Source organism: Aricia agestis, chromosome 6, assembly GCF_905147365.1.
Source record: "Aricia agestis chromosome 6, ilAriAges1.1, whole genome shotgun sequence".
NCBI lineage: Eukaryota > Metazoa > Arthropoda > Insecta > Lepidoptera > Lycaenidae > Aricia > Aricia agestis.
In genome coordinates this window covers 11462961-11484983 of record NC_056411.1, presented here as the reverse complement: position 1 = coordinate 11484983, position 22023 = coordinate 11462961, and the positions used below count along the sequence as shown (strand labels likewise).

Genomic DNA, 22023 nt, shown 5'->3' with positions numbered 1-22023 from the left:
AAAATTATACTAGCAGCGCCAAATGAGATGGGCGCACGTGAAGGGTGCCCGCTCGCAGATTCGTCCCCGTTCGCCCGCGGCGGTCTTCCGACGCGTGCGCCCGCGCCCCCATCCACCTGTGTTTTAGCGTTGACCCCACGAAGCTAAATAGCTTCATGGTTGGCCCTAAGATATCTACTATTTTGAGCGAGGACTAGGGAACTGGGAAAGCAATCTCACGAGGTTGGGGCTTATGTTAATGTGAGATTTCGCGAGTATATGGGTCATAAAGACCCATATAATCGCGAGATCTCACATTGGTGGTCTTTATACACTTTTTAGCTCGTACAGGAGTACGACGTTCACAAAGAATTCTATTTAAACTGAGGGGCGTACATCGGAAGTGATATTGAACATATTTATTATTTTGTGCACGACAGTTCTAAAAGCGCCATCTAGTTCTTTGTATATACAGGGTGTAACAAAAACAAGTGATAATACCATAGATGGATATAGGTAGATGGCTTCTTAGCTCGCCAGCGCGTGGCTATTTTATGCTTGTGTGTAATTGCCGTAGTGTGCGTGTAGGGATGGGCGTATATCGATAAAAATATAAAATTAGACTGCAGCAGCTATCGACCAATAGTCGACCATAATTTTATGTTATAGATTTTTATCACGTTATAGATTCATACAACATCAAAAAAATTATGTTATCAATTCGACCTGTATGTTCAAAAGTATATGAAAATACTTTTATAAAAATAAAATATTTAAGTATATAATTACATAAATAGTTTAAAATATACATAATAATTATGTATACTCTATAAGCCACGAAGGCTTGTCCGGAGTGTAATCAATAAAATCAACAGTTTTTATAAAAAAACAACAGAAGAACAAAAATACTTTATTATATGTAGGTAAGTACTTAATTACTATTAAACAACAATTATCGAAGAAATAAAGACGTTAAAGCATTGGATACTGGTGACGGGACACATAATAATATAATGTGTCCACTGTCCCAACACCAGTGTCTCCTTCAGTCAATAAAATATGCCATACATCATAATTCATAACAAGCATGTAAGGATCGGACACCGGTGTTAGGACACATTGTATAATATTACACAGTACACACATATTAAAAATTTGAAATTAAATGAAAATGAAAAATATTCAAACATAAGGTTTTATTGAATATTATGTTCTCAGTCGCAGCTTATGAAGTAAATTTATAATATTAACTTCCATATAGGTTCTCAATTGTCTTCATCATCACATTGATCTCATCTCTAGGAGCATTTCTTTAAATCCACGTGTTTGAGGCATTCCTTGGCCGTTTTTATGGTTTATTATTTAGCGGAACCACAAAACCCAACAAGATATTGCATTTAACGTTCACTAAACACTTTTATAAGCACTTTTCAAACATAAAAATATATGCAGACCGATTCCTTTGTTAAGTTCTACTGGGTCAGACATAACATTACAGGCTTTTGACGTTTACACACCGATATGAGCTTTCTCTTTCACTCAACTTACTGCATCGTTAGTTAGAAAGAGTAACATTATCAACTGTCAAAATGTATAAGGCAATAGTATAATACCTCCATGGATAATACTTTAGGGTGTGTACGTGTTCCTTGTAGAGAGTTCACTGTGAAAGTAGCAGCGCTGAAAGACCAAAAATTTTTTTCACTTTTGTATGGGGAAACTCGTGACGCTCGGGCCCTTGCCCATACAAAAGTGAAAAAAAAATTTCGTCTTTCAGAGCTGCTACTTTCACAGTGAACACTCTACAAGGAACACGTACACACCCTAAAGTATTATCACTTATTTTTGTTACACACTGTATAAGACTTCAGTAGTAAATACCAAATTTTAAGTTGCCACTTGCCAGTGCCATCTAGTACAATTATATGAAAATATTTTAATAATACTCGTAAACCATTGATACTGTAATTGCCATCTATCGCATCATAGATGGCGCTTCTTATTATTAAATTTTAACAATTGTCACGTGACACCCAGCAGACTTCAAAAGCGCCATCTATCGCATCACATATAATACTAGTATTTTTTAAATTAATATGTTAGCGCCATCTAGTAAAATATTTGAAAATAATGGAATAATTGATTAATAATTCTACTCGCTAACAGATGGCGTGTACTTTTCCCTAATAGAGCAAGAGCCAGCGACAGCCAATCTTTCGTCATTTTATAAAAGCTGTAAGTTTTCCTTTATACGACCCATGAAGAGATAAAAACAAACGACTTAGACGCTTTAAGGTGGTCTGGCAGTGGGAAGCAACTGTCATAAATGTCTGGCAGTAGAAGAAAAGATTCTTGCAGTTATTCCGAAGAAAAAAAAAATATACTTCATCGAAGGCTTGGTAGACCTGAAGAACTGGAACTTCTTAAGTAACCGCGACCGAAACTCCTGGATTGTTGCTGGTCGTTCTTACTCTGCAGTAGGGGTCGACAGTCGTATACAAGGGAGTAGGGACACATACACACCCTAAAGCAGGGGTAACCAAATGGCAAACCGCCGACCCATCGTGTGCGTACCAAGCATTTTCGAAGATGAACTTCGTTAAAAATAAATTTCGGTCTCGACTTACTGATGAACATCTCCAGGATTTTGTCATTTAGTCAATACTTATTGATTACTAATTGATAATTATTAATTAGCTACAAAAATTGTGACTTTTCTCATTGATTATATAAATAAATACTTACCTTTGTAAATTCCGTAGGTACCTAGGTAATAGGCATGATGATTTTTTTTTCTTATCGGTAATTGAAGGACACTTAAAAAATAGAAACATCGTTGAAAAAATGACTCTGATAGCTTAAAAATTCACCAAGATATGACAATTCAAATATCCCATAAAAAAGACCTGCCCGAAACGCTCCATACAAAGTGCTACGAAAGACTGACGTCAGTCTTTGGTAGTTTGTACGCATCGGGCGACAACTTTGTTCGACAGGTATATTAAATATTGCGCTTATGAAAGTGGTTTCATAACAACAGTTACTTTAAATTGCATAAGTAATCGAATTGTATACAAATATAAGAAATTTAATTGAAAAAAAAATCGACTTGAATTTCCAACTTTAAAGGCGTATAACAAAAAAAATACAAATGCTGTCAAGCTGAAATTTTGGGAACACTTATTTTTTACCGTGATTTCTTTATTTTATTAACAAAATTAGCTAATCTTTGACCTTGTCATCATCTCTATTACCATTGTTTATTTTTTTATGTTTGGACCGCGAAGGTCATTTCATTTCTTAATGAGGACCACGAGCGAAACTAATAATTGGTGACCCCTGCCCTAATAAGTATTATCACTAGTTTTGTTACACTCCGTATAAATGCCGTAGTCATCTGGTTTCAATCTGCGATTCAATTGAATGACTAGCGCATTCATTGAATGACACGCATTCAATTGAATGACTAAAGGACAACTCATCAAGACGTTGACTGTGACATTTAACGTTTTGACTAAAGGTCATAATATTTATAGTAAAGTCGTTAAACGGGATGCTATAATTTTTTAAGTAGCCGTTAACGGGGTAGTAATAGATAAATCGACGCTGTCATATTATTTTAGTACAAATAAAGCACATTAAAGTTCAAGTGGAGCTGGGCAGGGCACGTCTTCCGTATGCACCCGGACAGGTGAGCGCATCTAGTTTCGGAGTGGTTACCGACCGGTCGGCGTAATAGAGGCCGACCCAAAAAAAGGTGGCGCGACGAACTGGATGCGTTCGACAAAGAGTGGCCAGTAACAGCACAAGATCGCGAATTGTAGAAGAAAAGAGGGGAGGCCTTTGCCCAGCAGTGGGACGCAGTGGGCCAATAAAAAAAAGTTAATTTAATCGACAAAATATCAACACAGTGCTATCAGCTGTGCAAGCTGTTTGACGCCATATTTGTTTTACTTAGTGACTACTAGCGCCGCAGCAGGTAAAAGGTGAAATACGTTCAAATACCTGACTTCATGTCCGCTATCTTTAAGGGGCTATGTTACAAATCGCTGACTAGTTGGACGTTGAGTTACGATCGTTTAATCGATGATCGGCCGAGGCATTCCATTGAATGGTGTCCACACTGTGCCTTTTTCTGTTCGTCAAGGGCATGCGTATAGCGCAATCTACAGCGAACGTGAGGCATGCCCGCGACGCATGCTCTCTGACAGTATCCAAAACTTTCGCTTTGTTATTAAAAATGACAGTTGGCGTTGCGTCGTTAACGCATTCAATTATTGCATGCGCCAAAACGAAAGATGAATGAAAGAAGATGACGAAAATTGAAGACGAAAGCGCATAGTGTGGACATAGCTATAGTCATTCAATGGAATCGCAGATTGAACCAGATGACTGCGACATTAGACATAACTATGTAAGTACTAAAACATAATATTGTACTTATATAACACCAGTAGTAACTACGCGGTATCATAAAAAGTATTGTTATCTTTGTCGCACCCGAGTTTATTTCAGTATCTCATTGAATAGTGTTTAGGTGGCAGTGATAAACGCACGAGTCAGAACAACATCATGATGAAAATAAAACTGTTGTTGTTTATCACCATTATTTACAAAGCACACGGCGGTAAGATTAACCTTAGTTTTGTTAAAACTAAAAAATAATACTGTAACTTGCTTTTACTACTTGTTATTAAGATTTTTTCGAATAGTTCTTATTATGTATGTAAGTTTAAGTAGGTATTGATAGTAGACTACCAACCAAAATATAGTAAAACGAATAAAAATAATACCTCTTATCGACGGAGAGGAGAGTAAGAATGGGAGGATTTAAAATTTTAATGCGACTTTTTCACATAGATAAAGCAAAAACTAGGTAAGTGCCGAACTTTAAGCTCTGAATTATACCTACGCAGGCAACTTTTTATCCTAAGAAAGTAGTGTTACAGCCAAGTCACGGGCTGAAGCTTCGTTTTCCGAAAAAGTTACCTATCTTATGACAGAGCTTATTAAAGTTTAGTTACTACTTAAAACTTTCATATTATATAACTAGCTGTTGCCCGCGACTTCGTCCGCGTCAACATAGTATAATAACAAAGATGGATAGTCCACTAACAAATATGAAAAAGTAAAATACAACCTCCTTCTTTTTGGAAGTCGGTTAAAAAGTAGCCTAAGTTACACCTTACTACATCAGCTATCTACCAAAAAAATTCCCGGTAAATAGCTCCAGCCGTTTCAGAGATTAGCCGGAACAAACAGACAGATGTCACGGTGCGGCGCCGTACCGTATCACGGTGGCAGCGTCGTGCCGTAACACGGTGCCGGCGCCGCGCCGTGTCTGATGGGGACGCAGCCTTACGTATAAAAATTGGGCAAAATAATGTTTAAGTACCAAAATTAACCAGATAGCTGGCCTGTCAGATTACAAGAGGCGCCGAATTAGCCAGGGGCCGGATAAGCTAGCTAGCTATAAGTCTACTGTATTATCTTAAAAAAATTGGTTTCAATTAGTTGATGAGTATGACTATTATTTTTAATTCTGTAATATTTATAGTGTATTACATGTCTATTAATAAAACAATAAATAATTTATGACACTTAACTGCTGTATTATGTAAACGGTAAGATACACACAATTGGATACAATAGTAATAATTGTAGATACAATTACTTTAAAGTGCAGTGTCTTATTTAATTTAAATATTAGTGGTAATGACAATAAGTGAGTTACTACAAATAATATAATCAATAGTGAATACACTAGTGCAGTATCAGTAAATATCTAGTAAAATAAGCTTTACTGCAACCATTATTCAAATAAATTACAATGAAGTATTAGAACAACATTATATTTTAAGCGCGGTTATTCGTAGCATGCCATCAGTGCCAATGGTATAATACCAATGTCCTAGTAGCGAGCCTTGAGGGACACCCAACCTTTCCATTAAATTCGGTATTTTTTCAGAAAACAAATGCGCAGCTCGTGAAATACCCAACGAGTCTGTCGTCTGTGTGTGCAACTCGACGTATTGCGATGACTTCGTTAGAGAACCACCAAAAAGAAACGCTTATGTAGCATACACATCTTCAAAGGTATATTTTATTGTATTTCGTGCTTCTCTATTTTTCATCTAATTAGTTTCTTTGCAAGCCCCGTGACAGCTTTAGCGTATCCCTCGGGATCCCTGAGAACATAATATAAGGTTTTCGCCGTTGGATATTAGTGTCGATCCTGGCGAAGCAAGAGAATAATATAATGATTATATTGGGTCAAGGGCTCATGACTAGACAAGACTGGTATTAACGCCCCCATGATTTTATCATTATTTTCAAATTAAATTGACCAGGAAATAAAGCAGACTGATCATCTGATGGTAACCGAATGCCGTCCCCCGTAAACAGCACCTGTAGGTGATGAAAATTACATTGTCAATGTCAGCATGTTTTCACGCTGTTTCTTTGTGAACATCGGCAAATCGGTCTGATTTTTATGAAGAACTAGAAATTGGTACAAGTTATGTTCTAAAATAAAATAATATGCAATTTGATTTTGTTTATTTCTAGAGCGGTCTACGCTTTGTCAAAACAGAAGGTCATTGGGGAAAGCAAGGTAGTAAGTTCCATTTGAGTTAATTTTATGGATTCGATACGCAAAATTCTTAGATGAGACGGTACAGTGAAGGAAAACATCGTGAGGAATCCCGCACATAGTTGGTCCCAGGCGTATTGACTAGTTCTTTCCTCTGGACTAGGCCGACTATATTGCGAGAATGTCGTATGTGCTTGGGCAACCATGCGGACATTTAAATCTTGTCCCAGGCACTACAATATTTGAGGAGTAGTTACTTCGCTCTGAAAATACTGTGTAAATCATCCACTATGGATGCAAAGGCCTAGTTTTAGATGAGACGAGTTCTGACGCTCCCAAAAAGATTTGCTTATCTTTTTGGGAGCGTTTGGAAGTTTTAATATGTTCTAATTAACCAGCCCCTTGAATTTCTAGAGGAAAAATGCTCTACTTCTCTCACTTTGGATCCAACAATAAAATATCAAAGAGTGGAGGGTTTCGGAGGAGCAGTGACGGACGCAGCCAGCATCAACTGGAAAAGCATGCCGGAGGAGCTACAGAAACACCTCATACGGCAAGTGATAAGTGATAAGTAAAATTGTAAACTAGTCTGAGGCTAGACAGAAACATAATTTACTAATATAGGTATACTAGGACTAGGAATATAAATAGGACTGAGTGGGTAGTTTATACCAATATCTTTGAATATACATTATTTGAACGTGTTTTATTTAGGATTAGAAATTGATATAGGTAGCTCAGCCATTACGTAAGTTCATCACCTGCCTATCAGTTTATAGGGTTCCGTACCCAAAGGGTAAAAACGGGACTCTATTACTAAGACTTCGATGTCTGTCTGTCCGGTTGTCTGTCCGTCTGTCCATCCGTCTGTCTGTCTGTCCGTCTGTCTGTCTTCAGGCTGTATCTCAAGAACCTATCTGTTATGTATATCTGTTGCCGATATAACAACAAATACTAAAAACAAAATAATATAAATATTTAAGGGGGCTCCCATACAACAAACGTAATTTTTTCGACGATATCAATTACGGTATTAGGCAGGCTTTTGAAATTTTCACAAAGTCTTTGATTATATGTGCTCTTTTTATTCGTAGGCTCTTTATTAATAAACGAGCTTTTGCCCGCGGCTTCGCTTGCGTTAAGAAGTATTATTATATACAAACTTTCATCCCCTATTTGAACTCCTTGGGGTTGGAATTTATCAAAATAATTTCTTAGCGGATGCCTACGTCATAACATCTACCTGCATGCCAAATTTCAGCCCGATCCGTCCAGTGGTTTGGGCTGTGCGTTGATAGATCAATATGTCAATCAGTCAGTCACCTTTAAGTTTTATATATATAGAAGACAAAAACACAATTTTTGGCCTATTTTGCTCTATAATGGTACGGAACCTTTCGTAAGCGAGTCCGACTCGCACTTGGCCGATTGGAAAACATTTATTTTTAAATATCTAAACTCGAAAGTCGTAAAAGGTGATATTGAGAAAATCGCATTATACGACACACAAAAAAAAATATGTTATTGTAGTTACATAGATATGTTTTTTGAGAAGTACGTTATAATATGGTCTTTTAGAATTTAACTTCAATTAAATAATTTCATAACTCTATTCCTGTTGTTTACCACGATAATGCATGATGTAATGAAAATGCCCAAGATGGTTTTTACTAAATATTATAGTATGTTTTCTATTGGGTTTTATAAAAGAATAATATAAAATGGATCAGTTTTTACTAAATAGAGACGTCTTCGATATTAAACAACATTGTTTATTGTATTTAAAAAAAATGAACAAATAAACATTGTGATTCTACTAATCTTATTAATCAGTCAAAATAAAAAAATAAAAAATATTTATTACATTTAAACATAGTCAAATGAGATCAAATATATAAACTTCTATTTAAAAAGCACCTTTTTTGTCTTAAAATTCGAGGTAAAGTTTAGTAAAAAGCTGGTACAAACACTTAACACTTTTGAAAAGGGACCTTATTGTCGGTGATTAAAAGTTTTGTGATATCGCATATATAAATATACATTTTTATTAACATTGAAGTTCTTATTTTTTAAATAACTTTAATTATTCTTTAGCACAGAATATATATTAGTAGTACCAACAGAATTCCCACTCGTGAAACCCGTTTAAAAAAATTACGACTCATGCTACGATACTATAAAGTTCAAATTCCGACCGCGCAGTGCTAGGTGCCTACAATTAGGCCCAATTCACACCGGATCGGCAGCGGCCGGCAGCGGCGCGAAGAGCGCGAAGAGCACTTTTAGTGTGAAATAATTTTAAACTTTATTTGCTCGCGGCTTCCCGCGACCGCGCGCGTCGTCGCGAGGCGCCTCGAGGCGCCTCGAGGCGTCGCGAGGTGCCGCGAGCACTTTCCGCCGACGGACGCGCGGTGCACAGTGGATCGAAAATCGAGTATCATAGACATAAGAACTTGAATTACCAGATGTCATTTTTTGGGCTGAAATATGGTCTCCTAGTTGTTATTACATCATAAAATGTAAAAAGACGCAGCTACGTGTAATAATAAGGGAGTTACAATTTTTTTATGAAAGTAAAGAACACGGATCATTTAACAAAAAAACAATAGAATATGTCAAGTACTTCCAGACATTTTAATTTAATTCAGTTGGAAGTTTTAAATTGTTACTGGGGACACTGGAAAAAGAGAGGGTTGATACATTATATATCACCACTAGCTGTTGCCCGCGACTTCGTCCACGTTAGCATAGTAGATCACATCCCAATTAAGTATTATTTATTAAACAAAAATATGCAATGTACAGAATTGACTTTCCTACGATTTTATTGTGGGTGGTTTCACAAAAATAGGGAAACTTCGTTTCCGCAGCACATTTCAGTTAAAATCAATACTAATTATTTAATACCACAATAATTGCTAAATAATACTTTACAATGTGTTTAATTTATCCCCCAAAGTATGTTAAAAATAACATTATATTATATATTTTAAATCTGTTTTATATGTCCCAAACGTCAGGCCCTAGGCGTGTCCGTTCTCCGAAATTTTGTGTTTAGGAATCCATATTTTAAAAAGTACTATGTTTATACTTATTTTTATTAATATCTTTTAAAATATTTAAGTACTCGCAGCTAATTATGTGAGTATTTTATAGTTAAAATAAACAATAATTATTTTTTCTCGAATGAGTTTAGTGTCCTCAACTTTATTCGTCAGGCCCTAGCCACTTACGAATTTTAAAATTTCGCGACATCATTACAATGTACGTTGAATATTATTGGTAAATTTTAGAGTATTACGTGAAGTTATTCTCTGACAACACTCGCTCTGCGGTAGTCACTTTATAAATCAGTGCAAAAATGAAAGTTAATGGCCACCACGTGGTAATTCCAGTCACTTGTTCAATCCCTAGATAAGTAATTTTGTTGTTTATTGATATTAAATTCTTATGAATTAATCTATATATATATATATATATATATATATATATATATATATATATATATATATATATATATATATATATATATATATATATATATATATATATATATATATATATATAAGTAATACGTCGGCATTGTTCGCAATATCATATTAGACTTCATAATGTTATTTGCAATAAAATTTTAAGTTCAATTTTATTCCAAATAATCAGTCCCTAGACCATCAGGCCCTAGCTTCTAAAGGCGCTCGGACAGACGTTTAGTATGAAAACATCAGTACTATAACGAAATACATATATTGTTTAAGCCTTCTCAACTGAAAAAATATAATAGACATAAGAAAAACAATTATTGAAAATATATCAAAGCTAAAACTCATCACCTATCATGTACATTGTACACTAACAGGGAATTTAATAACAAAATAAAAATGATGAAGACAAAATACCTTCAAAAGTTGCCCTATTTTTGTAAAAGCACCCGTATATAGATGTTCCGCGCGGCTTTGCTTGCGTAATTTAGGAATTTCACGAAACCGTACATTTTTCCGCAAAAATAGCCTTTGTCCCTTCACGTGGTTTATTCTTCATGTTTGCCAAATAACATAAAAAATGCTCCAGTAGTTCTTAAGATAATAAGCAATTTCAAATAATTTTCCTTTAAACTTCGATCACTAATATACAAGATACACAGTCCGCGGCAAAAAACGACCTCACTAAAAGAGCACCAAACGCAACATTCTGGTGGACTTTCGATTTAGTAGTGCTCGAACGCTCCGCTGGGAAACATGTCCCAGTGCTCGTTCAACAATTGTAAAAATCATACGTTTCATCAAATCAGACAGATTTTCGAGAGGTTTTGTATGGGACTGTGTATCTTGTATATTAGTGATCGAAGTTTAAAGGCGAAAAAAAAATAATTACGAAAATTGTATGGGTATAATATAATATATAAAACGAGTCCTTAAAAAGCAACAATACTTATATGTACTTACAAACATGGATATCAAAAACAAAATTAAACTAAAATTAACTACTGACTAAACTATTGTAATTATAATAAAACTAGAAGTCCCGCGCGACTTCGCCCGCGTAAATTAGGAATTTTACGGAAACCGTGCATTTTCCCATAAAAATAGCTACACCTCCTTCACGTGGTCTACTCTACAGGGTGTAACAAAAATAAGTGATAATACTTTAGGGTGTGTACGTGTTCCTTGTAGAGAGTTCACTGTGAAAGTAGCAGCGCTGAAAGACCAAAAAATTTTTTCACTTTTGTATGGGCAAGGGTCCGAGCGTCAGGAGTTTCCCCATACAAAAGTGAAAAAAAATTTTGGTCTTTTAGCGCTGCTACTTTCACAGTGAACTCTCTACAAGGAACACGTACACACCCTAAAGTATTATCACTTGTTTTTGTTACACCCTGTATATCTGTGCCAAATATTGCTATAAAAATTGCTCCAGTAGTTCGTGAGATAAACCCTTTCTAATATTTCCCCCATTTTTCCCACATTTTCCTAAGTTTCTTCGGTCGTATTAGTCTTAGTGTGATAATATATAGCCTTACTCGATAAATGAGCTATCTAACACTGAAATAAGTTTTAAAATCGGACCTGTAGTTCCTTAGATTAGCGCGTTTAAGCAAACATACTCTTTAGGTTTATAATATTAAGTATAGATTTTTTTGTTAGTTAAATTATCACTTGACAAACTCGAGGCTCGATCTAAAAGACTATGAAAAGTACCAATAACAGGGTCATAATAAGCTCATAATCATGGGACGATGCATCATGCATGGTATAATATGGTAGTGATGATGATGATGATGATGAATGTAATTTGTATAGTAGCATATGCTTTCCATTCTTAAAACAACGCCGAAACTCCCAAACTTGTATCTATAAAGAATCAGGAGTTCTCTCGGCACCTTCCGAACCACGGTATACCAGGTATAACTCGGTGCAAAATCTTACATGTTGGTAGCATATGCTTAGAATACTTCTCATGAAATCGAAGTCACCACATGTTTCCCTATAAATTTTGAGGAGTTCCCTCGATTACTTATGGATCCTTCATCAGATCAACACTTTTGTGAATATAATAAAAAATTACCTTATATGCCAAAAGAAAAATTTTGAAAATCGGTTAACAAACGGCGGAGTAATCGTTGAACATAAAAAAACGAACATAACACTTCCCCCATTTTGATAGTCGGTTAAAATTGTAGCCTATGTGTTATTCTGATGTATAAGCTATATTATTGTTTAGTTTCATTAAAATCCGTTCAGTAGTTTTTGCGTGAAAGTGTAACAAACATCCATACATCCACACATCCACACATCCATACATCCAAACAAACTTTCGCCTTTATAATATTAGTAGGATAGTAGGATGAAAATTGTTACATACACTAATAACTCAAACAATTTCAAATGAAACTTATAAATAAACAATAATAAATAATAATCAATTAAACCAACGCGCTTTACAAACATAGTGGATCTCCAATGCTATCATCGCCTTGTAATGACACAACTTCACTTTCTTCGTAATCATCTGATAAAAGAGGTCTTTCAAGCAACAGGTCGACTGTGTCTGGATGAAATTCTTGGTGTTTATTTTTAGACCACTTTGGACGAATGTGAGACAAATATGGATTAGAGCTTATTAAAAAGTTGTGCAACAAGTCTTCATTAGTTTCTGCTCGACTCGTCTTTCTAGTATATATCTCTCTAGTATTTCTAAATTCTTTATTCCTTGCCTCTAAAGCTTCTTCACTCAAATAGCCAATTGGAATAGTTTGAAAAAAAGTCGTATTGGCTATTTGAGTGAAAAAGGCTGCACGTAAATTTTCGTATTTTTTTTTGTAAACCTTATATACCACTAGAACTTTACTTGTTTCAAAAATGAACCAGAATGATATAGTAGTTTTTGCAAAAAATCTATTTATAGATTCTTTCCCATACAACATTTTCGTAATTATTTTTTTTTCACCTTAAATATACATTTTTATAAAAAACTTAATAAGGATTTATTGTTACTCCTCTTAAAATCTATCGGATGGTATTTTTTTCCACACCAAAATCTAACTTTTTTGCGAATGTCCACTATTTAGCGATTTCGGACCACTGTGCGACGCGAGCCGCCCCTGCCGGCCTCGCCGCGCCTCCTCGCGCCGCTGCCGGCCGCTGCCGATCCGGTGTGAATTGGCCCTTATATTTGCGCACATGTGCGCTCTCTTTCTATCGCGTAAGGGCCAATTCACACCGGATCGGCAGCGGCCGGCTGCGGCGCGGAGAAGCGCGGCGAGGCCGGCAGCGGCGAGAAGAGGCGCGGCGAGGCGCGGCGAGGCCGGCAGAGGCGGCTCGCGTCGCCGCGAGCGGTCGCTTGTAGACGTTCGCAGCCGCTTGTGGACGCTCGCGGCCGCCGTCGGCCGCGCGCTACCTTCAGAGCGCCGCACAGTGCATCGAAAATCGAGTTTCATAGACATAGGAACTTGAATTTCCAGTTGTCATTTTTTTGGGCTGAAATACGTTTTCCTAGTTGTTATTACATAATAAAATGTAAAAATAATAAAATGTGGAATAATATAAAAAATAATATCTCTGGAATCGCATGGTTGGCCGTTATATCCTCACACACTATTATAGTACTAATTATTACTCACATTTTGGCATATTTTGTATTACGGCACCATTTGTACTTCATTTTGGTTAATTAAAAACTGTCCATTGGTACTTTATTTTGGTTAATTAAAAACTTAATTCAAATAGAAAGAAGAAACAAATTATTATGGCGATATAATGTATCAACCCTCTCTTTTTCCAATGTCCCCAGTAACAATTTAAAACTTCCAACTGAATTAAATTAAATTGTCTGGAACAACTTGACATATTCTATTGTTTTTTTGTTAAATGATCCGTATTCTTTACTTTCATAAAAAAATTGTAACTCCTTTATTATTACACGTAGCTGCGTCTTTTTACATTTTATTATGTAATAACAACTAGGAGCCCATATTTCAGCCCAAAAAAATGACATCTGGAAATTCAAGTTCTTATGTCTATGATTCTCGATTTTCGATCCACTGTGCACCGGGCGTCCGTCGGCGGAAAGTGCTCGCGGTACCTCGCGACGCTTCGAGGCGCCTCGAGGCGCCTCGCGACGACGCGCGCGGTCGCGGGAAGCCGCGAGCACTTTCCGCCAACGGTCGCGCGGCGCCTCGAGAACTTTTGAAGTTTTCAAGCGATACTAGTAGTTATAAGTATGTAAATAAAGTTTAAAATTATTTCACACTAAAAGCGCTCTTCGCGCCGCTGCCGGCCGCTGCCGATCCTGTGTGAATTGGGCCTAAGAGGTACCCTTTATGACGAAATCGAGATTGTCACCTTTTAGAAAATAAAATAATCTTCTTTTAATTACTATAGCTACTAATAGCAAACTTTTTATAGTAATAATCAAATTTTAGTAACCCAACGTATATTTTATAATAGTTTTATATTCAATTATAGTGTAGGAGCTGGTCAGGAATTTTTTACAATTGAAACGTTGTAACTTGTGTTTATTTATGTGTAGTATGCGGTTCGTTTGTTACAAATAGGTTTATTTGCTATGTTTGTGTATTTTTTTAATCTTTTTTTGTGTTTTAAAGTCTTAAATTACTTTATTGAAATATTTCTTTGACTTTTTTCAATTGTTCATATTTATCAGATTAAGAACGATTCCGTCACAGCTGCGGTTAAATCAGTACGTAGATATATGCGACGAAAAAATCTTTCGCGCGCGTCACCGCTCACTTGTGAGTCCCTTGTGATCTGCCCCTTTAAAGCTTTAAAGGGGTACTTACAGTTTGATACAGCCCCGGATCTAGGGGGGGGGCAAGCCGGGGTCTGTGCCCCGGGCGGCAAATTCAGGGGGCGGCCAAATTCATACTTCACGGACCAATGGACAACTCATCATTGACCACGTAATAAAATATATTATAATAGCACAAGTACAGCAATTTCATGGCCATATCAACTTGACCGCGGTACCGATACCCTGCGATACCCGCGATACCCTGAGCGCGGACTGCGGAGTGAGACGTGCTGCACGAACATATTTTATTATTCGCGAGGCGCGTAGGCATAGTTCAAAATACGCGCCCGGCTCTCGCACGCTTTTAAACCCTACCCTGTTAATTATATTATAATATATCCTACATAATATTGATAGCTGAAATTATATGGATGATAAAGGTGAAAATAAACATAAGTAGGTAGGGGGGGCGGCATGGGCGTATATAAGGGGGGGGTCCTGGGGGTCCGGACCCCCCACTTTACTATCCATCTTACTTGTCCAATCGACAATATAATATTATGGTATTTAGGCTGCTGCAGAATCCTTCATGGGCGAGTCCAACTCGCACTTGGCCGCTTTTTTACGTTAGGGGACCGCCCCCCCCTTATCAAAGCTATATATACGCCCGTGGGGGGTGGCATTTTTTAGTTTTTGCCCCGCCTGAAAAAAATTGAAGATCCGGGGCTGGTTCGATACCTAAACGCGCGAGTGGGACAGGCTTGCCTTTAGTAACAAGACGTGTACCAAAAACATGTAATTTCTCATAGTTACCATAGAAGTATTCATAAATATTAAAAGGGGCCTTAATGTCGGTCGTTACATTTTTAGTAATAAAGTTAAAAGAAGATATAAAAGTACTATTAATTTCGTAGTTGGTACATTATTTTTTATTTTATTTAAATATTTATTTAATCATATTTTTTATTATTTACTTATATTTCTGAGATTTTATAAAAATAAAGGAACGACTTGGTACGACTTTGTCTAGATTTCATTACTTTTTAGGGTTCCGTAGTCAACCAGGAACCCTTATTAGAGATAAACAAGCTTCTCCATCGAGATTCGAGACTTCCAAGTTAGGTTAGGACAATGCAGGTTGATCACTTGATTGTCTGACGAGTAAGATTATCCATAACCATGGACCATGCGTCGGATGGGCATGTAAAAAGTCGGTCCTGCGCCTGATCTCTCGCCAGTTTTGTCGGTCTTTCGTCGCACTGGGTTATGCGAGTAAAGCAATAGAGATTACTTTTGTGTACTGCGCACGCACTTGGGCACTATAAAATTACTGCTGCGTAACTGGCCTGGTTTCAATGAAACCGGCCATCGTCATCGAAACTGGTGTGGGTTTTATTATTATTATCACACGCGTGCACATGCATTTCGTCTCATGTTCAGCAACGTATACGGTATGCAACTATTGCAGATCTGAGGGGCATCACCAAATCTCTAATACAGCTGAGACCAGCTGAGGGTTCTTCGTCAGATACTTCAGACCTTTGATTTTTTACATTAAATGAAGCGGCCCACCAAGTTGAATATTTTTTGTAAAGGTGGCATGTCGATCTCTAATAGTTTGTTTGGGCTCTTTTGTTTTCTAATCAGGGTCACCAGGTACTCCAGATCGATTATCCTAGTTTTTACGGTTGCGTACCCAAAGGGTAAAAACTGTCTCTCCGTCTGTCTATCTGTCTCCAGGCCGTATCTCAAGAACCGTCTAGCTATAGCTAGACTTCTGAAATTTTCACAGATTGTGTATTTTTGTTGCCGCTATAACAACAAAAATAGTAAAAATAAATAAATATTTAAAGGGGGCTCCCATACCAAAAACCTAAATTTTTTTTGGCCTTTTTTGCTCGATATCGATAATGGCAAGAGGTTGGCACTTGAAATTTTCACAAAATCCTCAATTATATGTTTACGTTAATTGTTAAATTAAATTTAAATTTCAAATTTAAGGGGGGCTTAAAATATTCAAATTCGAGTCCGACCCGCACTTGGCTAATTTTTATGGTTTTCCCTTTATGTGGCCATTAAACAATAAAATCTGTGCCAAATTTCAGCTCTGAGTTTATGGGAAGTACTAGTTCTATTTTGATGATCTAGAGTGGGGGAGTGATTGTCATAAATGAGAAACTTAGCTTTAGCTTAACTTTGGAACTTAATGACCTCTAGATGTTCTCAAATAGGGGCCTAAAATGCGGTGAAATGATTCCTGTAAATGATGGTACGGCAGTGTTTGCTTCGCGCTCTACAAGGCGGGGGCACTGCCGTGCCCTCAGATATTCTAATCAATATTATCGATTTTCAGCTTGGTGCAAATTACTAGTAGTATAACAATATAGATACCGTGCCGACAGAAAGCAGCAATCGACTCTCGACTGCAGCACCGACAATAAGGTCCCTTTTTTACTAAACTTTAAGATATAATATTTTAAGTTTTAACCTATAAAAATCGTTTTTAAAACCCGTGTCTTTGTCATATCAAAATTTAGAGTCTGTTTATAATTAATATGGAGCAAAAAAAGAAAAAAAAAAAGATTATTTTTCGACACTTTACTTTAAAGGCAATTATCTCGGAAACTAGAACCTTCCACAAGGTCCCTTTTTCCAGATAACGTCACAATTATTATCAGTCTAGACTGATGTTTGCAGTAAGACCACTTATTTGTACATAGTTTTCCTATATTGTGTTTTTTAGTTTATGTTGTACAAATAAAGAATTTTCTATTTTATTCTATGTAAGTACTGAAAGTAAACGTAGAAACAACATTTATTTTAACGCAAAAGAGCTCTACCGCCAAGTCGATGGCCAAGCTAAAGTAAGCTGAATCACAGGTTCAAGGAGTATGTTCAATTATCAATATTCACACACCCCGAACCTGTGATTGTCACCACTCATCAGCCGTCCGAAATAAGTCATCAAAGAATATGAAACGTAAAATCCTCTACAGATGAGTTTTTCATATAATATCATTGGCTACAGACGGAAAAACAGGAAGAGTTTTGTTTCAATATGAAATTGTAGACTGGCTACGCCCGGTTGTACGAACATTTACTTACATTCTACAAGCCGGGCTACGAACTTTGGGTTCTCGCTGCTTAACACAACTACTGATATTATAAAATTAATAATATTGTCTACTACCTATTATTATAATCTTATTTGTCTATTCCGCATTGTATAATATAAATACAACATTATAAATGCGAAAGTGTGTTTTCCGTCCCATATTTACGGAAACATAAAATATATACTTAGTTACATACAATACCTACTTCCTATGAATTTTGTCAATTTAGTAATGATCACCACCTGCTATCATTTAATGAACTCGATAATACTTTAATTACTTAATGTTAGATTATTTTAATTCCAACTGCAATTATTTAAGTGAGGTATAGAGTAATAAAAACTGGCATGTTAACATTTTAATACTATTTAGAAATAAAAACTAATGCAGTATAGGTAGTTCTATCTATATAATATATCTTTTATAGCTTTTATCAGGACTTTGCTCTATTATTACGTCAGGTTCTTGTTCTATTAGTATTAGGCCACGAGGCCAAATGCCAAAAAATAAAATACTTGTATCGTAAGGGTCAATTCAGACCGCAACGCGACGCATAGAATATTATATTATGCATTTCAAAATATGTACTGAATTAACAGATTTCATGAGCGTGAGATATCTTATTTATTTATTTAATATAGCAGCATATCATGCATTTAAAAAATTACAGTCAATAGAATACAAGAATTTTCAGTACTGATGCACACACCTAAATATAGTTTAGAAGCAACACAACATTCATTTTACAGAAATTTTGCAAATCTGTCAAATCCATACTTTAGAAAATATGCATTTTCTACGCGTCACGTTACGGTCTGAATTGACTACGCGTAGCCCATAGAGAAATATATGTCGCAGGGAAAAGAAGATATCAGGGATATCCCGAAATCCCTAGGGATATCACGAAATCGCGGTAGATACCGAATATTCTTGTTTCTTACGTCTTCTTACTAAACAAATCTAGTGATATGTCATTTCACTAAACTAAATCTAGTGAAATGTCAGAAAACCGGATACCGCCGGTAATATAAGATTTAGTTTAGTGAAATGACATATCACTAGATTTGTTTAGTAAGAAGACGTAAGAAACAAGAATATTCGGTATCTACCGCGATTTCGTGATATCCCTAGGGATTTCGGGATATCCCTGATATCTTCTTTTCCCTGCGACATATACACGCACACCGGGCGTAGCCGCAAGGGCGAGAGTTTATTTTTATTTTTAAGTAAGTATAGTTGCAACGGCCACTTAGTAAATTCAAACGTTTTCGTACTTACTGGAATTATTATATTTTTTTTAATGAAATAAGGGGGCAAACGAGCAAACGGGTCACCTGATGGGAAGCAACTTTCGTCGCCCATGGACACTCGCAGCATCAGTAGAGCTGCAGGTGCGTTGCCGGCCTTTTAAGAGGGAATAGGGTAATAGGGGAGGGTAGGGAAGGGAAGGGAATAGGGGAGGGTAGGGAAGGGAATAGGGTAGGGGGTTGGGCCTCCGGTAAACTCACTCACTCGGCGAAACACAGCGCAAGCGCTGTTTCACGCCGGTTTTCTGTGAGAACGTGGTATTTCTCCGGTCAAGCCGACCCATTCGTGCCGAAGCATGGCTCTCCCACGTTAACACACACACGATAATGCACACTGTTCATAAGTAACGTTCTTCACAGGTCATATTTCAGTAAATACGGCTTGGAATACAATATGATGCGAGTGCCCATCGGTGGTACGGACTTCTCAACGCACCCGTATGCTTACAACGAGCTACCTGAGAACGACACTCTTTTGACGAATTACACGTTAACTATTGAAGATCGTAAATATAAGGCAAGTAGAGAAAGTGATATAATACTAATATAATACTAGAAAGTTTATTGTTTATTATATTACCCGTGCCATTTACATTTCGGGTAGTTAAAGAAATAATTGTATTTTAAAAATGTACGTACGTATATGTACGTTAACATCAAAGTCCCCAGTCGATCTTCCAGAATGTCCTCTTATAATCCCATTTACATCCCTTTTTCCCACACAAACTATAGAAAAAATTCCTTCTTTATAAGATCTTGTAATAGCTTTAACGATTTGCAAACGTTTTGACTTTTTTTTTTAATGAAATAAAGGGGCAAACGAGCAAACGGGTCACCTGATGAAAAGCAACTTCCGTCGCCCATGGACACTCGCATCATCAGAAGAGCTGCAAGTGCGTTGCCGGCCTTTTAAGGGGGAACAGGGTAATAGGGGAGGGTAAGGAACCGTAGAGTTAAATATGACTTAGACATATTTAACTCTACGGTTACCGGCACAAAAATACTTATATCTAAGCATTGGTTTGAGGGTGTTCTTTGACTGTCGTTTGTAGTTTAATATTAATTACTGAAAGATCAGTAATTAATATTAAACGACATTTCGACGATGACGATTAGTTAAATATTTCAAAATTAATAATAATTATAAATGTCTGTACTTACCTTTTTATAAGCTATAATTTTTCTATAAGTGAGTTTATGTAAGTTTTTGTAAGCTTTCGTAATGAATTAGTTTCTAAATGTGAAAATGTGTAAATGGTGTCTAGATTTTATACAGCCTTCTATAAATTGAATAAACACTGTATGTTTCCAAATAAAAAAAATAAAAAATAAGTATTTTGAAGTCGTTTTTTTATTCTATTATTATTAACTTTTGACGTAGATTCCAATGATAAAAGCAGCGATGCAAGAAGCGACTTCCCCCATCCACCTGGTGGCTACCACCTGGTCGCCGCCGCTGTGGATGAAGACGGTGGACACTTACGGTGGATACAGTCAGCTCAAGAAGAAATATTATCAGACATACGCCGATTATCACCTTAAGTGAGTTTTGTTGTTGTCTTTTTAAAAAATGAGTTATTTTTATAAGTAAAAATCGGCCAAGTGCGAGTCAGACTCCCGCACGAAGGGTTCCGTACCGTTATAGAGCAAAAATAGACAAAAAAAATGTGTTTTTGTATGGGAGCCCCCCTTAAATATTTATTTTAGTTATTTCATTTTTAGTATTTGTTGCTATAGCCTCTACTCCTATCTACTGTATGCTATAGCGGTTCTTGAGATACAGCCCGGAGACAGACAGACGGACAGACGACAGACATTGAAGTCTCAGTAATTATAGGGTCCCGTTTTTACCCTTGGGTACGGAACCCTATAATAAATCATTATTTTACTTACTAAAAGAATCATAATTGCCAATTGGTTCTTAATCATATAACTAATAATAATGGATCCATAATAATATTATAAACGTAATATTATAAAATATGTGAATATGTGTCTGTCTGTCTGTTAGCTCTTCACGCCCAAATCACTGAACCAATTTTGCTAAAATTTGGTATGGAGATACTTTAAGCCCCGAGAAAGGACATAGGATACTTTTATCCCGGAAAAATGTACGGTTCATGCGCGATAAACGATTTTTTTTTTTTTTTTAAATAAGGGGGCAAACGAGCAAACGGGTCACCTGATGGTAAGCAACTACCGTCGCCCATGGACACTCGCAACATCAGAAGAGCTGCAGGTGCGTTGCCGGCCTTTTAAGAGGGTATACGCTCTTTTCTTGAAGGTTTGGCGCAACGGAGTTGCGGGCGTCATCTAGTTATGGAATAAAATAATTAGGTATGGTGCGTAAACCGTAATAGAGTGCGCACCTCAGTAATAGGGAGATCGCAGACGACAGACTTTTTGTGCGATCGAGTCTGCGGCGCCTATACCACAGTAAGTATAGCAATATTTATGTCATATTGCTATACTGTGCCCATACAGTCGGCATCAACGATATCAAAATACTGTCGGCATGGTCGCGCCGTGCCTATTGTATGGGCGCCGCAGACTCGATCGCACAAAAAGTCTGTCGTCTGCGATCTCCCATATGGTTGAGTAATGCCAAGTCCCTTTCACATTTCAGGTTTCTTCAACACTATAATAAATACGGAATACCAATATGGGGAATGACTACCACGAACGAGCCTATCAACGGGATGTTTTCGTTCGCAAAATTCAACTCAATGGGATGGACAGTGAAAAATATGGTAAGTCGCAGGTACTAAAATGATAATTCTCATTT

The 22023-nt window shown here is 36.7% G+C and overlaps 1 protein-coding gene across 2 annotated transcripts in view; it reads left to right on the top strand.

Annotated features, from left to right (window-relative positions):
* Window positions 1–4491: 4491 nt before the first annotated feature.
* LOC121728378 (lysosomal acid glucosylceramidase) overlaps window positions 4492–22023 on the top strand; it is a 28380-nt gene continuing 10848 nt past the window's right edge. The window contains exons 1-7 of one of the 2 annotated variants that reach the window (XM_042116550.1): window positions 4492–4606; window positions 5948–6075; window positions 6547–6592; window positions 6986–7124; window positions 19599–19755; window positions 20620–20780; window positions 21865–21988. In XM_042116550.1, the coding sequence (XP_041972484.1) occupies window positions 4552–4606; window positions 5948–6075; window positions 6547–6592; window positions 6986–7124; window positions 19599–19755; window positions 20620–20780; window positions 21865–21988 (810 nt within the window). In that variant the 5' untranslated portion in view covers window positions 4492–4551. Of the gene's footprint in view, window positions 4607–5947; window positions 6076–6546; window positions 6596–6985; window positions 7125–19598; window positions 19756–20619; window positions 20781–21864; window positions 21989–22023 lie in introns of both variants that reach the window. The other variant, XM_042116549.1, reaches the window with a different exon arrangement.